General features: G+C 39.3%; 1 protein-coding gene across 1 annotated transcript in view; it reads right to left on the bottom strand.

Annotated features, from left to right (window-relative positions):
- The window catches only part of MTMR6 (myotubularin related protein 6), a 41,619-nt gene extending 27,927 nt beyond the window's left edge, over positions 1 to 13,692 (bottom strand). The window contains exons 1-2 of the mRNA XM_037137161.2: positions 13,512 to 13,692; positions 1,818 to 1,934 (exon numbers count right to left, since the gene is read on the bottom strand). Coding sequence (XP_036993056.1) covers positions 1,818 to 1,934; positions 13,512 to 13,535 — 141 coding nt within the window. The 5' untranslated portion in view covers positions 13,536 to 13,692. The remainder of the gene's footprint in view (positions 1 to 1,817; positions 1,935 to 13,511) is intronic.
- Between the last annotated feature and the right edge of the window lie 5,963 nt (positions 13,693 to 19,655).

Below are 19,655 nucleotides of genomic sequence, written 5' to 3'. Positions count from 1 at the left end.
AGGCCTGTCAGTCTAACTAGGGGCTGTGGACCCATCCAAAGCCCCTGAAAATTTCAGAAGTTGGTTGGTCATTTTGAAAAGGCATTTGGTCCATACTAAGTACAAGCTAATATAATACCAAGGGAGCAAAGAACCAATCTCAATCAATCTCTCTCTCTTCCCCTGATGCCCCCCACCAGTGATGTACTCACAACATTTGTTTGTGTGCTCTCTTGCCCAGGAGCATTCAACCACGTGGCTCTAGCAGCTACTGGAACCCACAGAAGATGGTTGGGCTTGCTCTCGCTCTCTCTGGCCCTGCACTGGACCCATGCATTTGTGTGGCCTCTCTCTGTAGACATGTGGCCTTAGCAACCATGAGGCCCATGGCCTTGGGAACTCCATATGCACACTCCAGGAAGGAGCCTGAATACCACTGCTTAGTAATGGACTGCAGCTGGAAACGCACACTAAGTTAGCCAGATGCTGGAGCAAACTGTATTTTGACATGAAGCAGAAAATCTGGATACCGGCTTTTACTCTTGCCTTGCTGAGGACAAGGTTGGACTTTTTCCATGGCGGGATGGACAGAGATGAGAAACTAGAAACCAAGGGGGCAGCTTCTATTTCCACATGCAAACACCATAATCTCCCATGCCCAGGTCCTTGGAATTCTTTCCTCGCAATCCTGTGCACGAGCCTAATTTCTACCACCAACAAAAGGGTAACTTCTTTATAATCAACAAATTTAACTCACATATACACATCTACCAGACAGGCAAAAGTTTAAAGTTGACAATATCAATGTTACTGAGGATAGTGAACAATGTGTCAGAGCCTACTGAGAATATGTTGAACCAATCATTTTGGAGAGGTAACATACTTAGTAAGGTTGCATATGTACTTCTCTAAGTAATTTTACTCCTAGGCAAGTAAAGTTATCTCAGACAAATTCTGGCGCAGTGTACACATGAAAAAACATATACAAAATGCCCATTATCTCCCTGTTTGCACTAGCAATAAACAAATGAACACCCTAATGGCAATTTGGTATAAAAATATTATGGAATATGACATCTGAATTGTCAATTATGTACTTACATTGCAGGTCTTTTATAGAGTAAAAAGAACATGCAGGTCTTTTATAATTATTCATGTATATAAATAAAAAAAGCCTGGAATTCTACAAAAATTTTCCATGTTCCACATTTTATCAGTTTTATTAAAAGGGAAGGTAAAAGTGATTTAGGTGACTGAAAACTTTTTGAGATAGGTTACTGTAGGGTAAGTGGAGGCAGCCTGGCTTCCTCACCCAGGTGTCTGGGTAACCAAGGGAAGCAGTGTTCCCACAGGCTGGGAGGGGCCTGATGACCAGTGTTCTCATAGCCCTGAGACTGGGTCCGATAAACTGTTCCTGTAACATGAAGTGGGCTCACATGCACAGAATTATGTTATGTTACATAATGTTCTGGCAGTTTTCCAGCTTTGTTCCCCTCTAGTACTTAAACAAGTACAGGCTTCTCACTTTTTAGAGACACATGCAAGGGACCGGTGTCACGCTGGGAAGCAAGAGCCACAACATGTGACATGCAGGGAGACACACAACTAGCTGCGTGCATGGCTCACCCCCTTCCCATGAATAAAGGCATGCCAGATATCCCAATGGCTCCGTGAATATTATTCTGTCTGCACGAATACTACGGACCCAGCCAGCCTTGAATGGTCACAACCCAGTTACCAACGATTAAAAATGTATTACACATTCAAAATAAAACACAGCAAGAGATTAAGACCATTATTATAATTATGGTAAACAGTACAACAGAGGTCCACCTTACCCAGGTTTCTTTCTGATGAGAGTCTATAAATAATAGATGTGTGGCTGTAAGATACAGTGTTCCTGTTAATGACTTGTTACTGGTACTGAATCGGTCAAGTAATTTCACTTGCTCAACCTAAAAAAAGAAAAAGATATTACCTGTCATTTCAAAAGTAGTATAAATTCTTTTTGCTACCCTAGGATTTAAGTGCACATTTTCAAATTTTTTTCCTCCTTCTGTTCAAAAACATTAATTTATTAAATGTTGAATGTTAAATTTCTTATGTCTTGGAAAATATATAAACCACAAATAATATAGGTACTATTTATAGTTACAAATATAAACAAGGAAGAAGAACCCTGGAAAAAAGTATTAACACACATATTAGGGGGCACAGGAAAGAGGGGTGTGATATAAATAAGCAAAAATGTTTTCTGTATCTAAGAGTCAAAATGTTTTATTTAGAGTTGGTGGGTCAAATAATAAACATATAAGGTTATCGTGTAGAGTCACGGAAGTAAATTACCAGAAAAATTAAATCAGGAAACAGCTGAATTACTGCAGAGTCCAACTTATTTGCCTCACCACCCCACCCAGGATACTGTTTTTTATCCAGCTCTTTGAGTTTACTCATACTGTTCTCCGTTCATGTAACGGTCTCTTCTGCTTTGCTAAGTACTAAGCATTCTGCAGGGCTCACTGATGGCCTGTCCCCTAACAAGAATCCTTCTCAGGAAATTAATTACTTAATGTCTTAGGTTTGTATTTCTTCATGGCTCTGAATTCCTTGCCACAGGTTAGGTCATATGCTGCTTCTGTGTCTGTAGTAGCTGAGGCAGTGAGGTACACGGTGCATCTTTATTAACAGTAAACACAAGCAAGCAAGCGCAAAGTTGCTACTGAAGAGTGTGATTAAAGTTGGCCGGGGGAGAAAAAGAGAAAATAAAATTTAAAAAAGAGAAGGTAAAGTTGGCCAGGGATGTGCAGACTACTGCTTTGAAAAAACAACATTTATTACCATCAGTTCTTATGGGGGGAAAAAAGTAAAATAACCATTACCAAGTTAAAAATATTAATCCACAACTATAGCGTAGGTTGTAGATAGTTCTTTAAATTGTGTGTCTTCAAAGCCAGAAAGCTAACCAGTATCTCATTAATTCTATACTTTCTTGCCACATAATAGGGCAGGGCAAAAGTAGATTTACAGTTGTTCATATGGAAAATACTACAATAATTAATAAATAACATACAAGAATGAACTCTGTATTTCATGTACTTACTACGGTAAACCTATTTTTGCCTCACCCTATATTTTCTTTTCCCTTACAAAAATTGAAGATTAAATTCCATTTTGAAATTGTAATTTCCAAATGAATAAACAACTACCATTTAAAATACAATTAGTGCTCCCCCAACCAAGAAATTTAATTTCAGAGAGTTTTTTTTAACTTAAAATAGCACCTGTTCAAATAAATGAAAATTTAAATGTAAAATTAAAATATTTGTTTTTGAAGAAAAAAGTCCATCCTTGAGGACTGTCCATTACCTTGGTAAATGAAAAATTATATCCAAATCAAGAAAATATAATAGAAAATCATTACATGACCACTTCAATATGACAATCACTATACGGATGTGGCAGATAATAAAATTCACTTGAAATTATCCCAAAACATCTAGCTAATACTAAAACTGAATTTCTAGAGAGAAAAAAATATGAGAATTTCTGAGAATAGTGGTTATTCACTTTCTTGCTGCAAATCCTAAAATAATTGTTTTAGAAAGAAAAAAAAATTTTTTGCTAAAATCATCAGCATACAAATTTCAAACTAAAGAGTCAGCTTATTTCTGAACACCAACTGCTGCTTCATATTTGCCTGTTTCACTAAGAACCTGAACATACTTTACATGTGTTACTACAGATTTCCCGTGTTTCCTTGGAAAGTTTTTAAGTCAGGTGTTTAGCAAGCATCTACACGTCTTTCGGGTCACAAGCACTGAGGCACAGCAGGAATGGTGTTAGGATCCTTGAATTATAGGCAAAAAGGAAATGGGGAGTGGGGAAAGGGTTATGGAGGAAAAAAAGACTAAACCAAGAAGAACATGGGACAGGAAGAAAAGAATTGGGGGGTGTGGTCATTATGGTGAAGATGGGGAATGCGAATATGTTACTTTAAGGGCCTGTTAGTTGAACTGTTGCCAACTAGGGGCCTGCCCTAAAAATATCTTAATGGTCTACACAGGAAGTTCAGATTCCAGCTGGTTACAAAGCAGAAAATGAAAAGCGCAAGAAATCACACACAGAGAATCACATTTGGAAAACTCAGACACTTGTCTACCTGTAAGAGGGAGAAGTGGCCTGTGGGACAAGATGGGATCAATGGCCTTCCTCAAAATTCTGTGACCAACAGTTGTACTTACTCAGCAACTACATGACAATGTCTACTGAAGCACAAAATACATTGTCAAGGATTCCCTAGCCAGGCACCCATTTGAGACTCTTAGAATCATTTTTACATATTCGTAGCACTGACATCTTGCCAATAATTACCTATTAAAAAGAAAGAGCATCAAGTTGCCTTCCTGGAGTGGAAAGTAAGCACCAAAATGGCAGAGATTTTTATTTTCTGTTCATGTATCCCCTACGATGGCAACTTCTGAATAAACTGCCAAGTTAAACAGATCGTAAATCCAGGGGCACTTTACTGACCCCTACCCTGCTGTGCTTTCCTGCAGTGCTAGACACAGCTGACATTCCATGAATGGCTTCCTATTTCACACAGTAAAATTAGAGATTCCACATCAGCTTTCAAGGCTCTATCCTCACAGTGGGAGTCCAACCTGCAGCCAGTGGGCCATATGCAGCTCAGAATAGCTATAAATGTGGCCCAACACAAAATCGTAAACTTACTTAAACATTATGAGATTTTTTTGTGATTACATGTCTAATATACCTAATGTGTGGCTCCAGACAACTATTCTTCTTCCACTGTCATACAGAGACGCGAAAAGGCTGGACAGCCCTGCACAGTAACTGGACCGTGTCCTCAGCTTTAATCTTCTACTACGCTCTCTCCTTCACTCACTCTGCTCTAGCCACACTTGTCGTCTTGCTGGTTCTTATCCACCAGGCGTGCCCAGCATGGGGTTTTTGCTGTCGCTGTTCCTTCTGTTGGGACTCTTCCCGCCATCTCTCCCACCCACGTAAAGATGGCTCACTCCCTCACCTCTTTCAGGTCTGCACTCAAGTGTCACTGTCTCTGTAAGGACTTCCATACCATATTTCCAACTCTCCTCCCCCAGCCCACCCTGGCGCTCTCCACAGCACTTACCACCATCTACCATATTACATATTCGACTTACTAATTTTGCTAGTTGTTGTGTCTTCCTTAACTAGAAAATACATTTTATAAAGGCAGGGATTTTTATCTGATTTAATCACTGCCATTTTCCCAGTACCTAGAATAGTGCCGCCCTATAGAAAAGGAGGGTGCAGAGGAGGGAACTGGAGAGGAGGGGGCAAATAAGAAGAGGGAAGAGGAAGCAATGAAGGAAATTAGGCGGGGAAGACTATTCCCTTCCTATCTGTAATTCACCACTTTCCATTTTACTCTGAATTTTCTTTCTCTGGCTCTTCTTACTCTGCTTGCCCCCTTTTAAGTATTCCCAGGCCTCTAACCTTCACACTCTTCTCTACAGAAGAGCCCCTACATATTCTTCTTGCATAAACTTATCCACAATAGGCAATTTTAACGACTACCTAAACAAGACAAGTCCCAAGTCTACAGACCCTCACAATCAGCTACCGACTAGACATCCCACCACCCCAGGTCCTCTTACCCATCCCGTCCTTCCCATTCCTGTCATACTGACATACCTCACCACTCAAATCTCCTGATTAGATCATTACTCTGTGAGGCAGGAGAGTGTAATGTCTAAGAGAATACAGCTGGTATCCTAAAGACCAGGATTCAGGTTCCCAGCTCCACCTCTTCCTTAGTTATTTCATTTAATCTCTGCAAGTTTCAGTTTTCTCACCTGTATATTGGGCTAATATTAGTAAAAGTCAAGATGACTTTAACTACTTTGTGGGGAAAGAATTCAGGTGCTCCTCAAAATCTACTGGTCATATTTCAAAGACAATTAAAATATCATTTCCTCTTTATTCTTCATCCACTCTTAGTTTTGTACCTCCTTCACTCTTTGTAATGGGAAACATACCTGTGTACACTTACAGGTATGATCTCACATTCTAATGACATAAGGGATATAGCAAGCTAAGACAAATTAGGCATTGCTTTTGGAATGATTCAATTTGAGCACTACTGGGGTCAAATTTTCATGCAACATTCCATTCTTTAACAAACTCTAGGAAGTGGTCTTTCATATAGAGGTCAGGAAGACATTCTTCCATTTCATTCTGTAAAGCTCCATTCACAAACAGCACAAATTTCGACATCAATACATCATGTCAGCCAAAGGACTACAGCCTGGCAGGGAAAGAAGACTGCATAATGAACAACTGTCTCTGCATATTTCCCATTGTTTCTTGGCAAGACTATCTCATTATGACTATCTCATTATGGCAAAGTTAGCACTCAAAGTGACAGGTAGTAGCTACACTGTTCTTAAGCATAGCTTGAAAATGCTCTTTGAAAAATTTCAAATTCAGACTTGGCATCTCTACTGATGCTATACAGTTAATAAGCCAAATGTGACCAAAACAGGATGGTATATCTACTCTTGAATTCTAAAACAATAAGGCCATTTAATTAGTATTCCGTTAAAATATTTTATCTCATAAATCTCTGTAAGCAAAGACAGAAAACAAAAATTGACCACAAACAATACAACAAACAATGCCACATAACTATTACTTACCTATGCCAAGAAGCGTGAGGAAGATAAAGCTCTTAGACTTATTCTTAGGATTTATTTCTGAATTAATATTAATACATTTTTACAATTAGATTAAAATTAGAGAGTCAATGGGAAAGACATTACATAGTCTTTGGAGTTAGACAAATCTTAGTTTAAATCTTGACTCTATGTCTCACGAGCTAATTGGGCAGATTATTTCCATTCTCTAAGCCCATTTCCTCATTTGTAAATAGAAACAATGTATCCAACTGGTGGTGTTTAGAGATTAGTGATAATTTTGTATAAATTACCATATCTGTGAAATTGTAAATACTACGAAATGATAATATACAATTGGCTATATTGACATATAATTACTACACACAGTTGACCCTCAAACAACATAGGTTTGAACTGTGTGGGTTCACTTACACATGGATTTTTCTTCAATAAACACCTGTACTGTTTTCACTTCATGGTTAATAGCCCACGGATGCAGAAGGCCAACTGTATGCATCAATTTATACCATTTTATATCCACAGATTTTGGTATCCATGGGGAGGACAGGAGCTAAATCAATCCCCATTGGATACCAAGAATAGCTAAGTTTGCGGGGAGTCAAGTTATACACAGATTTTCAACTGCACAAGGGTCAGCACCCCTAACCCCAGCATTATTCAAGGGCCAACTGTGCAGCTATCTGAACAATACAGAAAGAATCACTAGTTACATAGTACTATACTTCACAGCCAATTCTTGATCACAGTGACTAAACTACAGAGAGTTCAAAACAGCTAAATAAATGGAAAGCAATTCATTTGTAGTTTGAAATACAATGATTTTGGCAGCTAGTTAACTATGTCCAGGTGAGGCTATACATAACAGAAACAAAAAGTTGGCTATGTTTAAATCAATCTTTGTAACTTATAAGTTATGAAGTGATTCTTATAAGTTACAATTTAAGGAACTCAGGTCAGTAGAATGTCAATAATTATCAGAGTGTGAGGCCCACGTCTGTGGGACTTGCAGCTGTGTATCTAGTGTCTGTGCAGTGCCGGGCACATAACAGGCACCTAGCAAACACTGGTTTCAGGGCGCTCTGCACACAGCCACTTAGGATGAGTCCAGGGTAGCAGTGCTCCAATGCTAGAAAAATAATTGAAAGTAATAAAGGAGCACACTTGAGAAGTCATTTTAATAGAATATTAGTCAGAAATCCTTTGGTCCTTAAAAAGTCATCAATGTCCAATAAATCAGTAAGAAAAAGTATATACAATCCAACAGGAAATGATTGGAAAGATTCTAAAGAATTTATAGAAATAAAAATATAAAAACTGTTTAATCTTGCTATTAATTGGAGAAATGCAAATGACATCTTGCTTTCACCTTTGAGGTAAGTTTCTTAATATGCAATGATGGCAAAAATAAAAGGAAATGGCTGTTCTTATATCATGATCCAGTTGCCTAGAAGAAGACTGAGGAGAATCTATAAATGACAATTCTAGGTCCCTTGACAAGGCCCCTCCATTTTCTGCATCGCTCAAGAGAAACAATGACATATGTGTACAAAGTTACATATGTAACAGTATTTGTGGCCACATTATTTGTACCACTAAAGCTTTGCAATAACCTTAATGTTTTCAAATAAATTATTAAACATACTATGACACACTCATATTATAGAAAACAGTGAGATGTCTGTATTTATACAATACTTACATAGAAAGCTCTGTAAGATATATTATTAAGTGAAGAAAGCAATTTGCGGACAGTATGTACAATGAATTCCATATATGTAAAAAAGTTAAAACAAAAATATTATATAATATTGTAAGTACATATATGCATGTAAATATGTACGTAAAATATAAAAGGTGTGCACATATAATTGGTAACAGCAATTTACCTCTGGAAGGAAAATGGGAAATGGGAGGTGGCAAGGAGAGATTTCAACATTATTTGCAATATTTGAATTATTATTAACAGAATATGTACACATAATACCTGAATTAAAGGTTAAAGTGCCTAAATTCAGCAAACAAATTCAAATAAGAGATTAAGTAGAAAGCCAGTAAATTACTTGTTAGATGATAAAGAACACCACCACCCAGAGCACCCAAAAGCATTGGTAGCTCACTCGGTTGGAGCACTGTCCTGATGCACCATAGTTGTGGGTTTGATTCCTAGTGGGGGACATGCAAGTCAGCCAATGAATGCATAAGTGTGTGGAGCAGCGGATCAATGTTTCTCTCTCTCAAATAAATAAATAAAAATTTGTATAGCAAAAAAAAGTCATGAAAGAATTTTAACTAAAACACCAACCTGGACCCACTGTGAAAAAGTAAGACTAAGTCAGAAAAGTAATTAAACTACTATCAACTGGTAGTTAAAGAGGTACCCTTGACCAAGTGATTCACCAGCAATAAACTTCAGGAAATGTTAAGAGCTACAATTATACAGATAAAAACAGACAAACATTCACCATAAATATAAAGTGGAAAGGTTTAAATAAGCCAAAGAATCCTAGATTTTTCCAACTTTCTGTTCACTCTTATCAGCCACCTAGGGATAGGGCTGGTTGTAACTGAGTAAACTCAGTTCACTTTGCTGTTTTGTTATTGTGTGCTGTAGCAAGGATGATGAGAAAGGCAACCAGGAGGTTCAGTCTGCTACAGAGGGAAGTCATGTGCACACAGCTACTATATATATGTCTGGGACTTTGAAACCAGAAGAACCTGGTCTGATGCCTACTCTAGTTCTTCTTTCCACATCTACATTTTCTACTAGTTTGGTTATTTACTTACTCACCCTTCTATTTTCAAACATAAAGTATCAGCCGCTTGAATTCTAGAGTTACTTTACCTTTCTTCTCTTAAAAAAAAAAGAGATTTTTTAAAAGGTGTTAGTACTATTTAATTCTTCAATTTTATTAGATATAGTATGTGCAATGTTAAAAACAGCCTCTAATAAAAAATCTATATATGCTTCAATTTTTAAAGGGAGAATTTACAGGTTTTTAATGTTTTTTCTTAATTTTTTAAAAAGACTTTTATTTATTTATTTATTTAATTTTATTTTATTTTTAAAAGATTTTTTAGCCCTGGCTGGTGTAGCTCAGTGGATTGAGTGCGGGCCTGCGAACCAGACAATCGCGATTCGATTCCCAGTCAGGGCACATGCCTGGGTTGCAGGCCAGTTCCCATCAGGGGACACACTAGAGGCAACCATACATTGATGTTTCTCTCCCTCTCTCCTTCCCCTCTAAAGATAAATACAATCTTTAAAAAAAAGATTTTTTATTTTATTGCTTATGCCATTATAGTTGTCCCATTTCCCTGCCTTCATTCCCCTCCACCATGCACACCCCCTGCTCCCCGCTCCCCCCTTTAGTTCACGTCCATGTGTCATAAGTTCTTTAGGTTCTACATTTCCCACACTATTCTTGCCCTCCCCCTAATTTCTCTTCATCGTCTATGCTACTTATTCTCCATACCATCTCCCTTTCTCTCCTCCTCCCACTCCCCTGTTGCTAACCCACCATGTGATCTCCATTTCTGTGGCTTTGCTCCTGATCTAGCTGTCTGCTTAGTTTGCTTTTGTTTTAGCTGTGGCTGTTAGTAAATGAGTTTGCTGTCTTTTTATTGTTCATATTTTTTTATCTTCTTTTTCTTAGATAAGTCCCTTTAACATTTCATATAATAAGGGCTTGGTGATGATGAACTCCTTGCACTTGACCTTATCTGAGAAGCACTTTATCTGTCCTTCCATTCTAAATGAAAGCTTTGCTGGATAGAGCAATCTTAGATGTAGGTCTTTGGATTTCATGACTCGGAATACTTCTTTCCAGACCCTTTTTGCCTGTAAGGTCTCTTTTGAGAGAAATCAGCTGAGAGTCTGATAGGAACTCCTTTGTAGGTGACTGTTCCCTTATCTCTTGCTGCTTCTAGAATTCTCTCCTTCATTTTATTTATTTTTTTAAAAAGATTTTTATTTATTTATCTTTAGAGGGGAAGTGGGGGAAGGAGAGAGGGAGAGAAACATCAATGTATGGTTGCCTTTCGTGCGTCCCCTGCTAGGAACTGGCCTGCAGGGAACTGGCCTGCAACCCACTCTCCTTCATTTTAATCTTGGCTAATATAATTATGATGTGCCTTGGTGTGTTCCTCCTTGGGTCCAACTTCTTTGGGACTTTCTGAGCTTCCTGGACTTCCTGGAAGTCTCCTTCCTTTGCCATATTAGGGAAATTCTCCTTTATTATTTGTTTATATAACTTTTCCACTTGTTGCTCTTCCTCTTCCCCTTCTGGTACACCTATAATTCAGATGTTGGAACGGTTAAACATGTCCTGGAGGTTCCTAAACCTCTCCTCATTTTTTTGAATTCTTGTTTCTTCATTCTTTTTTGTTTGTTTTGTTTTGTTTTTCCCTTCTGGTTCACTCCATTGATTTGAGTCCCAGTTTTCTTTCCATCACTATTGGTTTCCAGTGCATTTTCCTTCATTTCACTTACTGTAGCCTTCATTTTTTCATCTAATTTGTGAACAAAATCAACCAGTTCTGTGAGCATCCTGATCACCAATGGTATGAACTGTGCATTTGATAGGTTGGCTACCTCTTGGTCGCTTAGAAGTATTGGCTCTGGGGCTTTGATCTGTTCTTCTGTTTGAGCCATAATGTTTTGGTCTGGTCACACCTGTTATGTATGAAGGGCAGAGCCTTAGGTGTTCTCCAGGGCAGGGCAACCCAGATGCTGGGTTGTGATGCTGTATGTGGGGACAGGGTCAAAGAGGGAGCAATGGAGCTTGCTCTGCTCTCTCTCAGATTTTGGTCCCTTCTGTCACTTCCCACAAGCCAATTGGGCCTTTCTGGTGCTGGTTCCTGGGTGGGTGGGCTTATGTACATTCTAGGACCCTGTGGGTCTCTCCAACAAACTCTCTTGTGAGGCTGGGGGTCTCTCCCAGCATTTCAATCCCCAAAAGTTTTTGCAATCGGTGCTTTTAGGTTTTATTTCCCATCGCTGGGGCCCTGGTTTGAGCAGTTTATCTCACTGCCCGTTTTTCCTGGTTTATCTGCGCGTGAATGTTTGTCCACGGTCAGCCAACCACCTTGCGCACCTTACTGGGTTTGCTCGTTTCCTCCCCGCAGGGCACCAGGGTCTGCCAACCACTGCCTCGTCCTGCCAGGACCCCTCTCCACCCCTCTTACTGGTCAGGATGAATGGTCTGTTGTTGTCGTCAGACTTCGGTACAGTTCAATTTTTTGTCTGTTCTGTTTGTGTTTTTGTTTCTAAATCTTTGCTGTCCTTAAATTTGGTTGTGCGAGGAGGTACGGTGTTTCCACCTACACCTCCATCTTGGCCGGAAGTCTTATTTATTTACTTTTAGAGAAAGTAAAATAATTATTTTACTTTTAATCTTATTTATTTTACTTTTAGTCTTACTTATTTTACTTTTTATTTACTTTTAGGGAGGGAGAAACATCAATGTGTGGTTGCCTCTCCTGCGCCCCCTACTGGGGGCTTGCCTGCAACCCAGGCATGGGCTCTGACTGGGAATGGAACTGGAGACACTGGCTCGCAGGCTGGCACTCAATCCACTGAGCCACGCCAGCCAGGGTGTTTTGTGTTTTTTTTTAAAAATATTTTATTTTTCTACTTTTAGAAAGAAAGGAAGGGAGGGGGAAAAGAGGGAGAGAAACATCCATGTGCGAGATATATACACCAATGGGTTTACCTCCCACATGCCCCTAACCTGGGAACCTGGCCTGCAGCCCAGGGCTGTGCCCTGAACAGGAATCAAATCTGCAACCCCTCAGTTTGCAGGCCGGCACTCAATCCACTGAGCCACACCATCCGGGGCTCCATGTACACTTTAAAAAGCTTTGTGAAACATTTTAATGACAGCTCAGATTCTCCATGGAACAAATGAAGATGATGAATGTCTGCTAAACAGTGATTCTAGGATGAGCAGCAATCAACTGGTCTCAGCAAAACACAAGTCAAGATTCGAAGTGGGGCGTCCTTTTCCCAACGATCCTCAAATCATGTTCTTCAATTGTTCTGGTCTCTTTATTTTACCCCTCCCAAAGTTAAAATCTAACTTAAATGTTGGTAAAGTAATTTGGTAATATTTTGATGTTATTTCCCTCAGTTTTAACAGTTGTTATGGAATCACAAGCATACCTTTTATGCACCAAAATTAAGCATGGAATTTAGTAAGTTCTGTTGAATAACAATTTTATCAAACACTTTAAAATATAGGATATAATATTTTTAGCTCTCCGTAACTCCTCTGTTGAGCTGGCTCTAAAGACAATCAAGTTTAAGCACAGAGACGGAAACACCTAATCTAAACCACTTGAACCCGGCCGGGACCGGAAAGTGAGGAGCTGAGTGGTGATCTCAGTTTCTCCAATACTTGCATCAAGAATGTGTGACCGGGGCAACTAACCGTAAACAAGGAAAAGTTTACAGAGCATCGAAATGTTCACTTGTAGACCCACTAGCTTTCCAGTCTGAGGCAGAGAAAGACTGACAGGCCCCGCAGCTAAACAGCCCCAATTTTGGCAAAGAAAAAGCTAAGAGGGCGGCGACAGATCACCGCACCCAACGCCTTGGAATAACAAGTGAGGCTGCACTCCCGAGGGTACAAGGAGGCCTCGGTACACCCCCGTGGCCCAAAATGTCTCTGCCGCAGCCCCCACCACAGGCCCCGCCGGGACCCTCGGCCAGTAGCCAGGCCCCGCCCGACCGGTCCTCAGCCTTCCTCTGACCGACCGAGCTCTGCTCGTCTCCAGCCTACGCCCGGTCTCAGACCCGGGCCAGCGGCAAACACATCATCCGGGCCCGCCTACCTTGGTCGTACGGATGTGCTCCATCCCGACGAGAGTCGGCCGGCGGCCCGCCTCACCGGCGTCTCATGAGGCCAGGGAACCCGGGCGGGGACGGCAACCAAGACTAAGCAGGAACAAGATCAACGGGTGAGCGCTACTAACAGCCCACCCCCGGCCACACCGACTGCGCAGGCGCAGCGGTCTGTGCCGTCTCCTAGAAACACTTCCCCAACCCTGGGGCTGGCGATAGGGTATTTGCGGGTGGAACAGACCATAGCGGAAGGAGATGAGCTTCTTAGTCTTTGGGGACTTCGCCGGTTCTACAGTGCCCCCTGCCGGTGGAGGACTCACCAAACCCTGTCAGAAGGAGATCCTTTACGGAGCAGTTCGCAGAGGATCAGAAAGACAGGTGTGTGAATGGCTCCGGGGAGGATTTTGCTCCGCACGAAACGCCACAAAAGAGAATTTGGTGGGTGAGGGTGACCTGTCGCTGAAGTCCATCACCCTAATAGTGGACAGCACCAAATTGCAATGCTTTTTCTTTACTTTGAGCTACAATTCTACTCACAAGAATTTAGTCTGAAGAAACAATCAGGCATATTTAGTTTATCTTTATTTGAAACGATAAAAATCTTCCATACTATGGCATACCATAAACATTAAAAAGTCAAAGTGAGAGGCAACAAACATTTACCTGAAGTCAGAAAATAAATAGCTATTTGGGAAGCCTGATTCAGGGAGAAAACCAAAATACTGTTTGGATTGGGAGACAAAGGCAAGGGGTATTTATGAGAAAGGGAAAAGGAAGCAATTATATTAATGGAAGGAAGGTATTTCTGTTGGTGCAGATAAACAGACATAGTGGTGTTAATTCTAAACAATGCTTTTAATGTTTGATCTGGTAGCCATCAGTCTAGTAGCCAAGTCCAAAGGTTAATTTGCCCTGCTTTAACATTTTAAAGCTTTGAGATATAAGGTGTTTATGGCAGTTCAACTCCATTTTAAAGTGGATCTTTTTTTTTTTACAACAACATCCATTTAAAAACATGCAGTAGGTCGTAGAAGCAAGTAAAACCTGAACAAACTAAAAAATCACCAACTTTTCATAGATCTAAAAGAAAACTGAAATCACAGGGCAAACCACTACTCCAAAAATCACAGAGGGAAAGGGGAATACAGACAACTACAACTGAGGGAGCAGAAACACTCAAATTAAACCTTCCCTGGGAATCAGTGCCTGGCAGTGCCTTTTTACCACTACAGCATGCCTGACCATACAGAAAAAAAATTACAGGAAATATGAAAAGGCAAAAAACAGAGTTTGAAAAGACAGAGGAAGCATCAAAACCAGATTCGCATATGGCAGGGATGTTGAAATTATCAGACAGGGAATTTAAATCAGAATTTATATGCTAAGATCTCTAATGGATGAGGTGTTTACTTAGACATCCATTAGACAGATGGGCAGTGTATGCACAGAGGTGGGTATCCTAAGAAAGAACCCAAAAGAAATGATAGAGATTAAAAAAAAACTGCACCAGAATTTTTTTTAAAAAGGCCTTTAATGGGCTTATAGCAGACTGAACATGGCTGAGGAAAAAAATCTCTGAGCTTCAGGCTATCTCAATAGAAACTTCCAAAACTGAAAAGAAAAAGAAAAAAGACAAAAAAAATAGAACAAAATATTCTAGAAGTGTGGGACAGCTACAAAAGGAGAAACATATCTGTAGCGGGTATTTCTGAAGGAGAAGAGAGAGAGGGACAGAAACAAGTATCTGGAACAATAATAACTGAAACTGTTCCCCAAATTAATGTCATGCACCAAAACTGTGAAATCCAGAGAGCTCGTAGAATACCAAAAAGTATAAATACCAGAAAAACTACGTATCATTCCCAAACCACATAAAATCAAGGATAAAGGGGGGAAATCCAGAAGAAGCCAAAGAAAAACAAACACCTTACCTCTAGAGGAATGAAGATAAGAATTATATCTGACTGCTCTTCAGAAACCATGCAAGCAAGAAAAGAGTGAGGTAAAATATATAAGTGCTGGCAGAAAATAAAAATCAACCAACCTACAATTCTATGCCCTGTAACATTATCTCCCAAAAGTGAAGAGGGAGCCATGGCTGGGTAGCTCGGTTGGTTAGAGCATCTCCCAATGCACCATGCTGAGGTTGCGAGTTGGTCCTGGGAGGGTCTGATACATGCAAGAATCACAGGTTGATGTCGGTCTGTCTGTCAATCCACCCCCTCCTCTAAAATCAATGAGTAAAATTTAAAAAAAAATTAAGTCGAGGGGCAACGAAGACTTCCTCATACAGAAATGGAAGGAATTTGTTGCCAGTAGACCTGCCTTGCAAGAAATTTTCAAACAAGTTCTTTAGAGAGAAAGCAAATGGTATAAGTCAGAAGCTTGGATCTACATAAAGAAAGGAAAAACATGAGAGAAAGAATAAGTGCAAGTAAAATAAAATCGTTTATGGTTTTGTTTTTAATTGATCTAACAGGTAACAGTTTCTTCAAATAATAGTGGCAACAGTGTACTTGGTTGTGTGTGCCTGTGGCATAAACACATAAATGCAGTGTCTGGGAGAAGAAACGCCTGCTTGAGTGTGGTTGGTAGGGTAATCACGTGGGTGTCATAATTTATAGTTTTAATTTGAACATTTTACCTAAAGTTTCATTAGGTGTACTTGAGTGTGATATCATTATGTTACAGAATTACATGCTTGTGATTTTGGAATAAAGGATTTGGAATAAAGAAGGGGTGTTATTTGTGCCAGGCCCTGTGTAATTCTGTAGAAGTGAAATGAACGATAGCTATGACACAAGGGGTGGGAGGGAAGAATTAGAATTATTTTGTTATTATAAGGTACTCACACTACCAAAAAATTATGCTGCAGAGAAACATTACATAACAAAAATGTTGATGCATATAAACTGTTAAATTCAATGTGACTGTTTTGTAATTTGTATTTATGTGAACAAAAAGCTTACACTTCTAGATGTAATTTCTCCATTTTAGTGTGACTTTAGTAATTTCTCTATTTTACTGGTTCTCAGCCAAGAGTGATTTTGCCCACAGGTGACATTTGGCAATATCTGGAGACATTTTTGGTTGTTATAAAGTGGTGTGGCTATGATGCTATTGGCACATGGTGGGTAAAGGCTAATTCTCCTACTGAACATCCAACAATGCACCAGTCACCTGCCTGCCTATAAAGAATGAACTGGCCTAAGACATCAGTTGTGCAGAAGCGGAGAAAACTTGCCCCATGTTTTCCAAGTGTTCTGTACTAAGCAGTTTCAATTTTTTGTAAGTAGAAAATGCTGTTTTAAAAATACCAACATTTTTACATCATCTTTCTTACTGCATTTGTTGTTTAGGTTATCTGTTTAACGTGTAAGTTTTCTAGTTAAAATTTTGTTGCATTTTGCCAGCATTTCATTCATTTATCATATTCAAGTTGTCTTTGTGTTGCTCTGTCATGAGTGCCTGCTATGTTTCATACAGATCGCCAAAGCTATGCCAATTCTTATTAAGTATAACAGTCTTTGTAGTGAAATCGTGGACTGCTGTGAGTTAAATATATACTAAGAAAAAAGCGGAACCACCTGGAAACCAGTATGAGTACATTATCATATCCAAAAGAAATATAAATTTTGCTCCTAGGCCCCCCACAAAAAATATTAAAAACTAATGTGATCCTTTCAAAAAGCAGGAAATGATGAATTATATTGCATGGCATACATCAAGACATCCTTTATAAAACCTTTTTATATTATTTTCTTCCAGATTTTTATAGTTTTCCTCATTCCCTGTTCCCATGCAGGTTAACACGCCAGTTTACCCTCCCCATTCTGTTATCATTTCTCATTTTTCTTACTAATTCTTTTAGAGAGGTAGTGATAATGGTGTTAATAAACACTAACGTGTTTATCAGGTGGCAGAAAGGGTACTGTTTTATCTATATTATAAAAAACGTACTATTACTTCCCTCATTTTAAAGATGAGGAAAATAAAACACAATGAAGTTAAATGACATGCCCAGGATCACACAGATGATAAAGCCTAAATCTATGATATGAAACCAGGCAGTATGACTGTAGAGTCTGTATTCTTAACATCAGTTTGATATAGATTTGTTTTTCAAAATCCATATAAAAGTTCCATTTTGAAATGGTGCTATAAATTGGGAACTGACCCTGCATTAAAAAAAACTAAGATAGTAGATAAACAGAAAATCAATTTCTGTAGAGCATTCAAGCAACTGACAAGATAGTGAGGACTTAAATGCAAAATACAAGAAAGGTGTACACACAGAGAGGTGAGCAGGGTACTGAAATTGTTCGTAGAGGAGGATTTCCCAACTAGGCAAATCTAGTACCTGTTTTGATGCCCTTACATGAGACAAAGCTCAGAAACCAAACTCCAGGGTCCACCCTGATGAGCATTACAATAAAGGGACTCTCCTTACAATAAAGCCAGGGCCACAGGGAAACACACCGAATCCAACTGCAGAATACAGCAGGAAATTTACCTTGACATTGAGAAAAGAAAAGGGGTGGGGGCATAATTACCTGTCTCAAAAATATTAAACGATCACTAAAAGACTTATTTTTTATTTGATGTTTTTTTATTTTAAAATATATTTTATTGATTATGCTATTACAGTTGTCCTGTTTCTTTCTCCGCTTTATCCCCCCTCTGCCCTGTAACCACCTTTCCCCAGCATGTCCCCCTCTTAGCTCATGTCCATGGGTTGTACATGTAAGTTCTTAGGCTTTTCCATTTCCTATACTATTCTTAATCTCTCCCTATCTATTTTATACCTACCAATTATGCTTCTTATTCCCTGTACCTTTCCCCCCATTTTCCCCAATTCCCCTTCCCACTGAGAACCCTCCATGTAATCTCCATTTCTGGGATTTTGCTCCTGTTCTAGTTGTTTGCTTAGTTTGTTTTTGCTTTTTTTTTTGGTTTAGTTGTCGACAATTGTGAGTTTGTTGTCATTTTATTGTTCATAGTTTTGATCATCTCTTTTTTCTTAGATAAGTCTAACATTTCATATGATAAGGTCTTGGTGATGATGAACTCTTTTTCGTCAACCTTATCTGGGAAGCACTTTATCTGCTCTTCCATTCTAAATGATAGCTTTGCTGGATAGATCAATCTTGGATGTAGGTGCTTGCATTTCCTAACTTCAAATACTTCTTTCTAACCCCTTCTTGCCTGCAAGGTTTCTTTTGAGAAATCAGCTGATAGGCTTATAGGAACTCCTTTGTAGGTAATTTTCTCCTTTCCTCTTACTGCTTTTAAGATTCTGTCCTTATCTTAATCTTGGGTAATATAATTATGACGTGTCTTGGTGTGTTTCTCCTCGGATGTACCTTCTTTGGGACTCTGTGAGCATCCCGAACTTGCATGTCTAGTTCCTTTGCCAGATTAGGGAAGTTATTCTTCATTATTTTTTCAAATGAGATTTGAATTTCTTCCTCTTCTTCTTCTAGAACCACCCCTATGATTCAGATGTTAGAACAACTAAAGTTGTTCCAGAGGTTCCTAAGCCCGTCTTCATTTTTTTGAATTCTTGTTTCTTCATTCTGCTCCAGTTGAATGTTTATTTCTTCCTTCTGATCCAAATTGTTGATTTGAGTCCTAGTTTCCTTCCCTTCACTGTTGGTTTCTGTATATTTTTCTTTATTTCACTTTTCACAGCCTTCACTTTTTCCTCTGTTTTGTAACCTTACTCAGCCATATCTGTGAGCATCCTGATTACCAGTGTTTTGAATTCTGCCTCTGATAGGTTGGCTATCTCCTGGTTGCTTAGTTCTTTTTCTGGAGTTTTTTTTTTAATTAAATTTTATTTAGGTACTTTTTAAGTACTTTTTTTTAAATCTATTTCTCCCATCCACCCCCCCCCCGTCTCCCCCCTCCCTCCCATTTGGAGTTTTGATCTGTTCTTTCATTTGGGCCATATTTTTTTTTATCTCAGCCCACCTATTATGTTGAAAGGGGCAGAGCCTTAGGTATTCACTAGGGCAAGACAATTCACCTACTGTGTTGTGGCACTGTATGTGGGGATGGGTCAGAGAGGGAACAGTGCTGTTTGCTTGGCTGTCGGCTGGCTTTCAGTCACTTCTTTAACTACCCACAAGGAA

The sequence above is a fragment of the Artibeus jamaicensis genome, unplaced genomic scaffold (assembly GCF_021234435.1).
Source record: "Artibeus jamaicensis isolate MK-2021 breed Jamaican fruit bat unplaced genomic scaffold, CSHL_Jam_final contig_793, whole genome shotgun sequence".
NCBI lineage: Eukaryota > Metazoa > Chordata > Mammalia > Chiroptera > Phyllostomidae > Artibeus > Artibeus jamaicensis.
The sequence above is the reverse complement of the archived record's forward strand: the minus strand, read 5'-3'. Positions and strand labels throughout refer to the sequence as shown.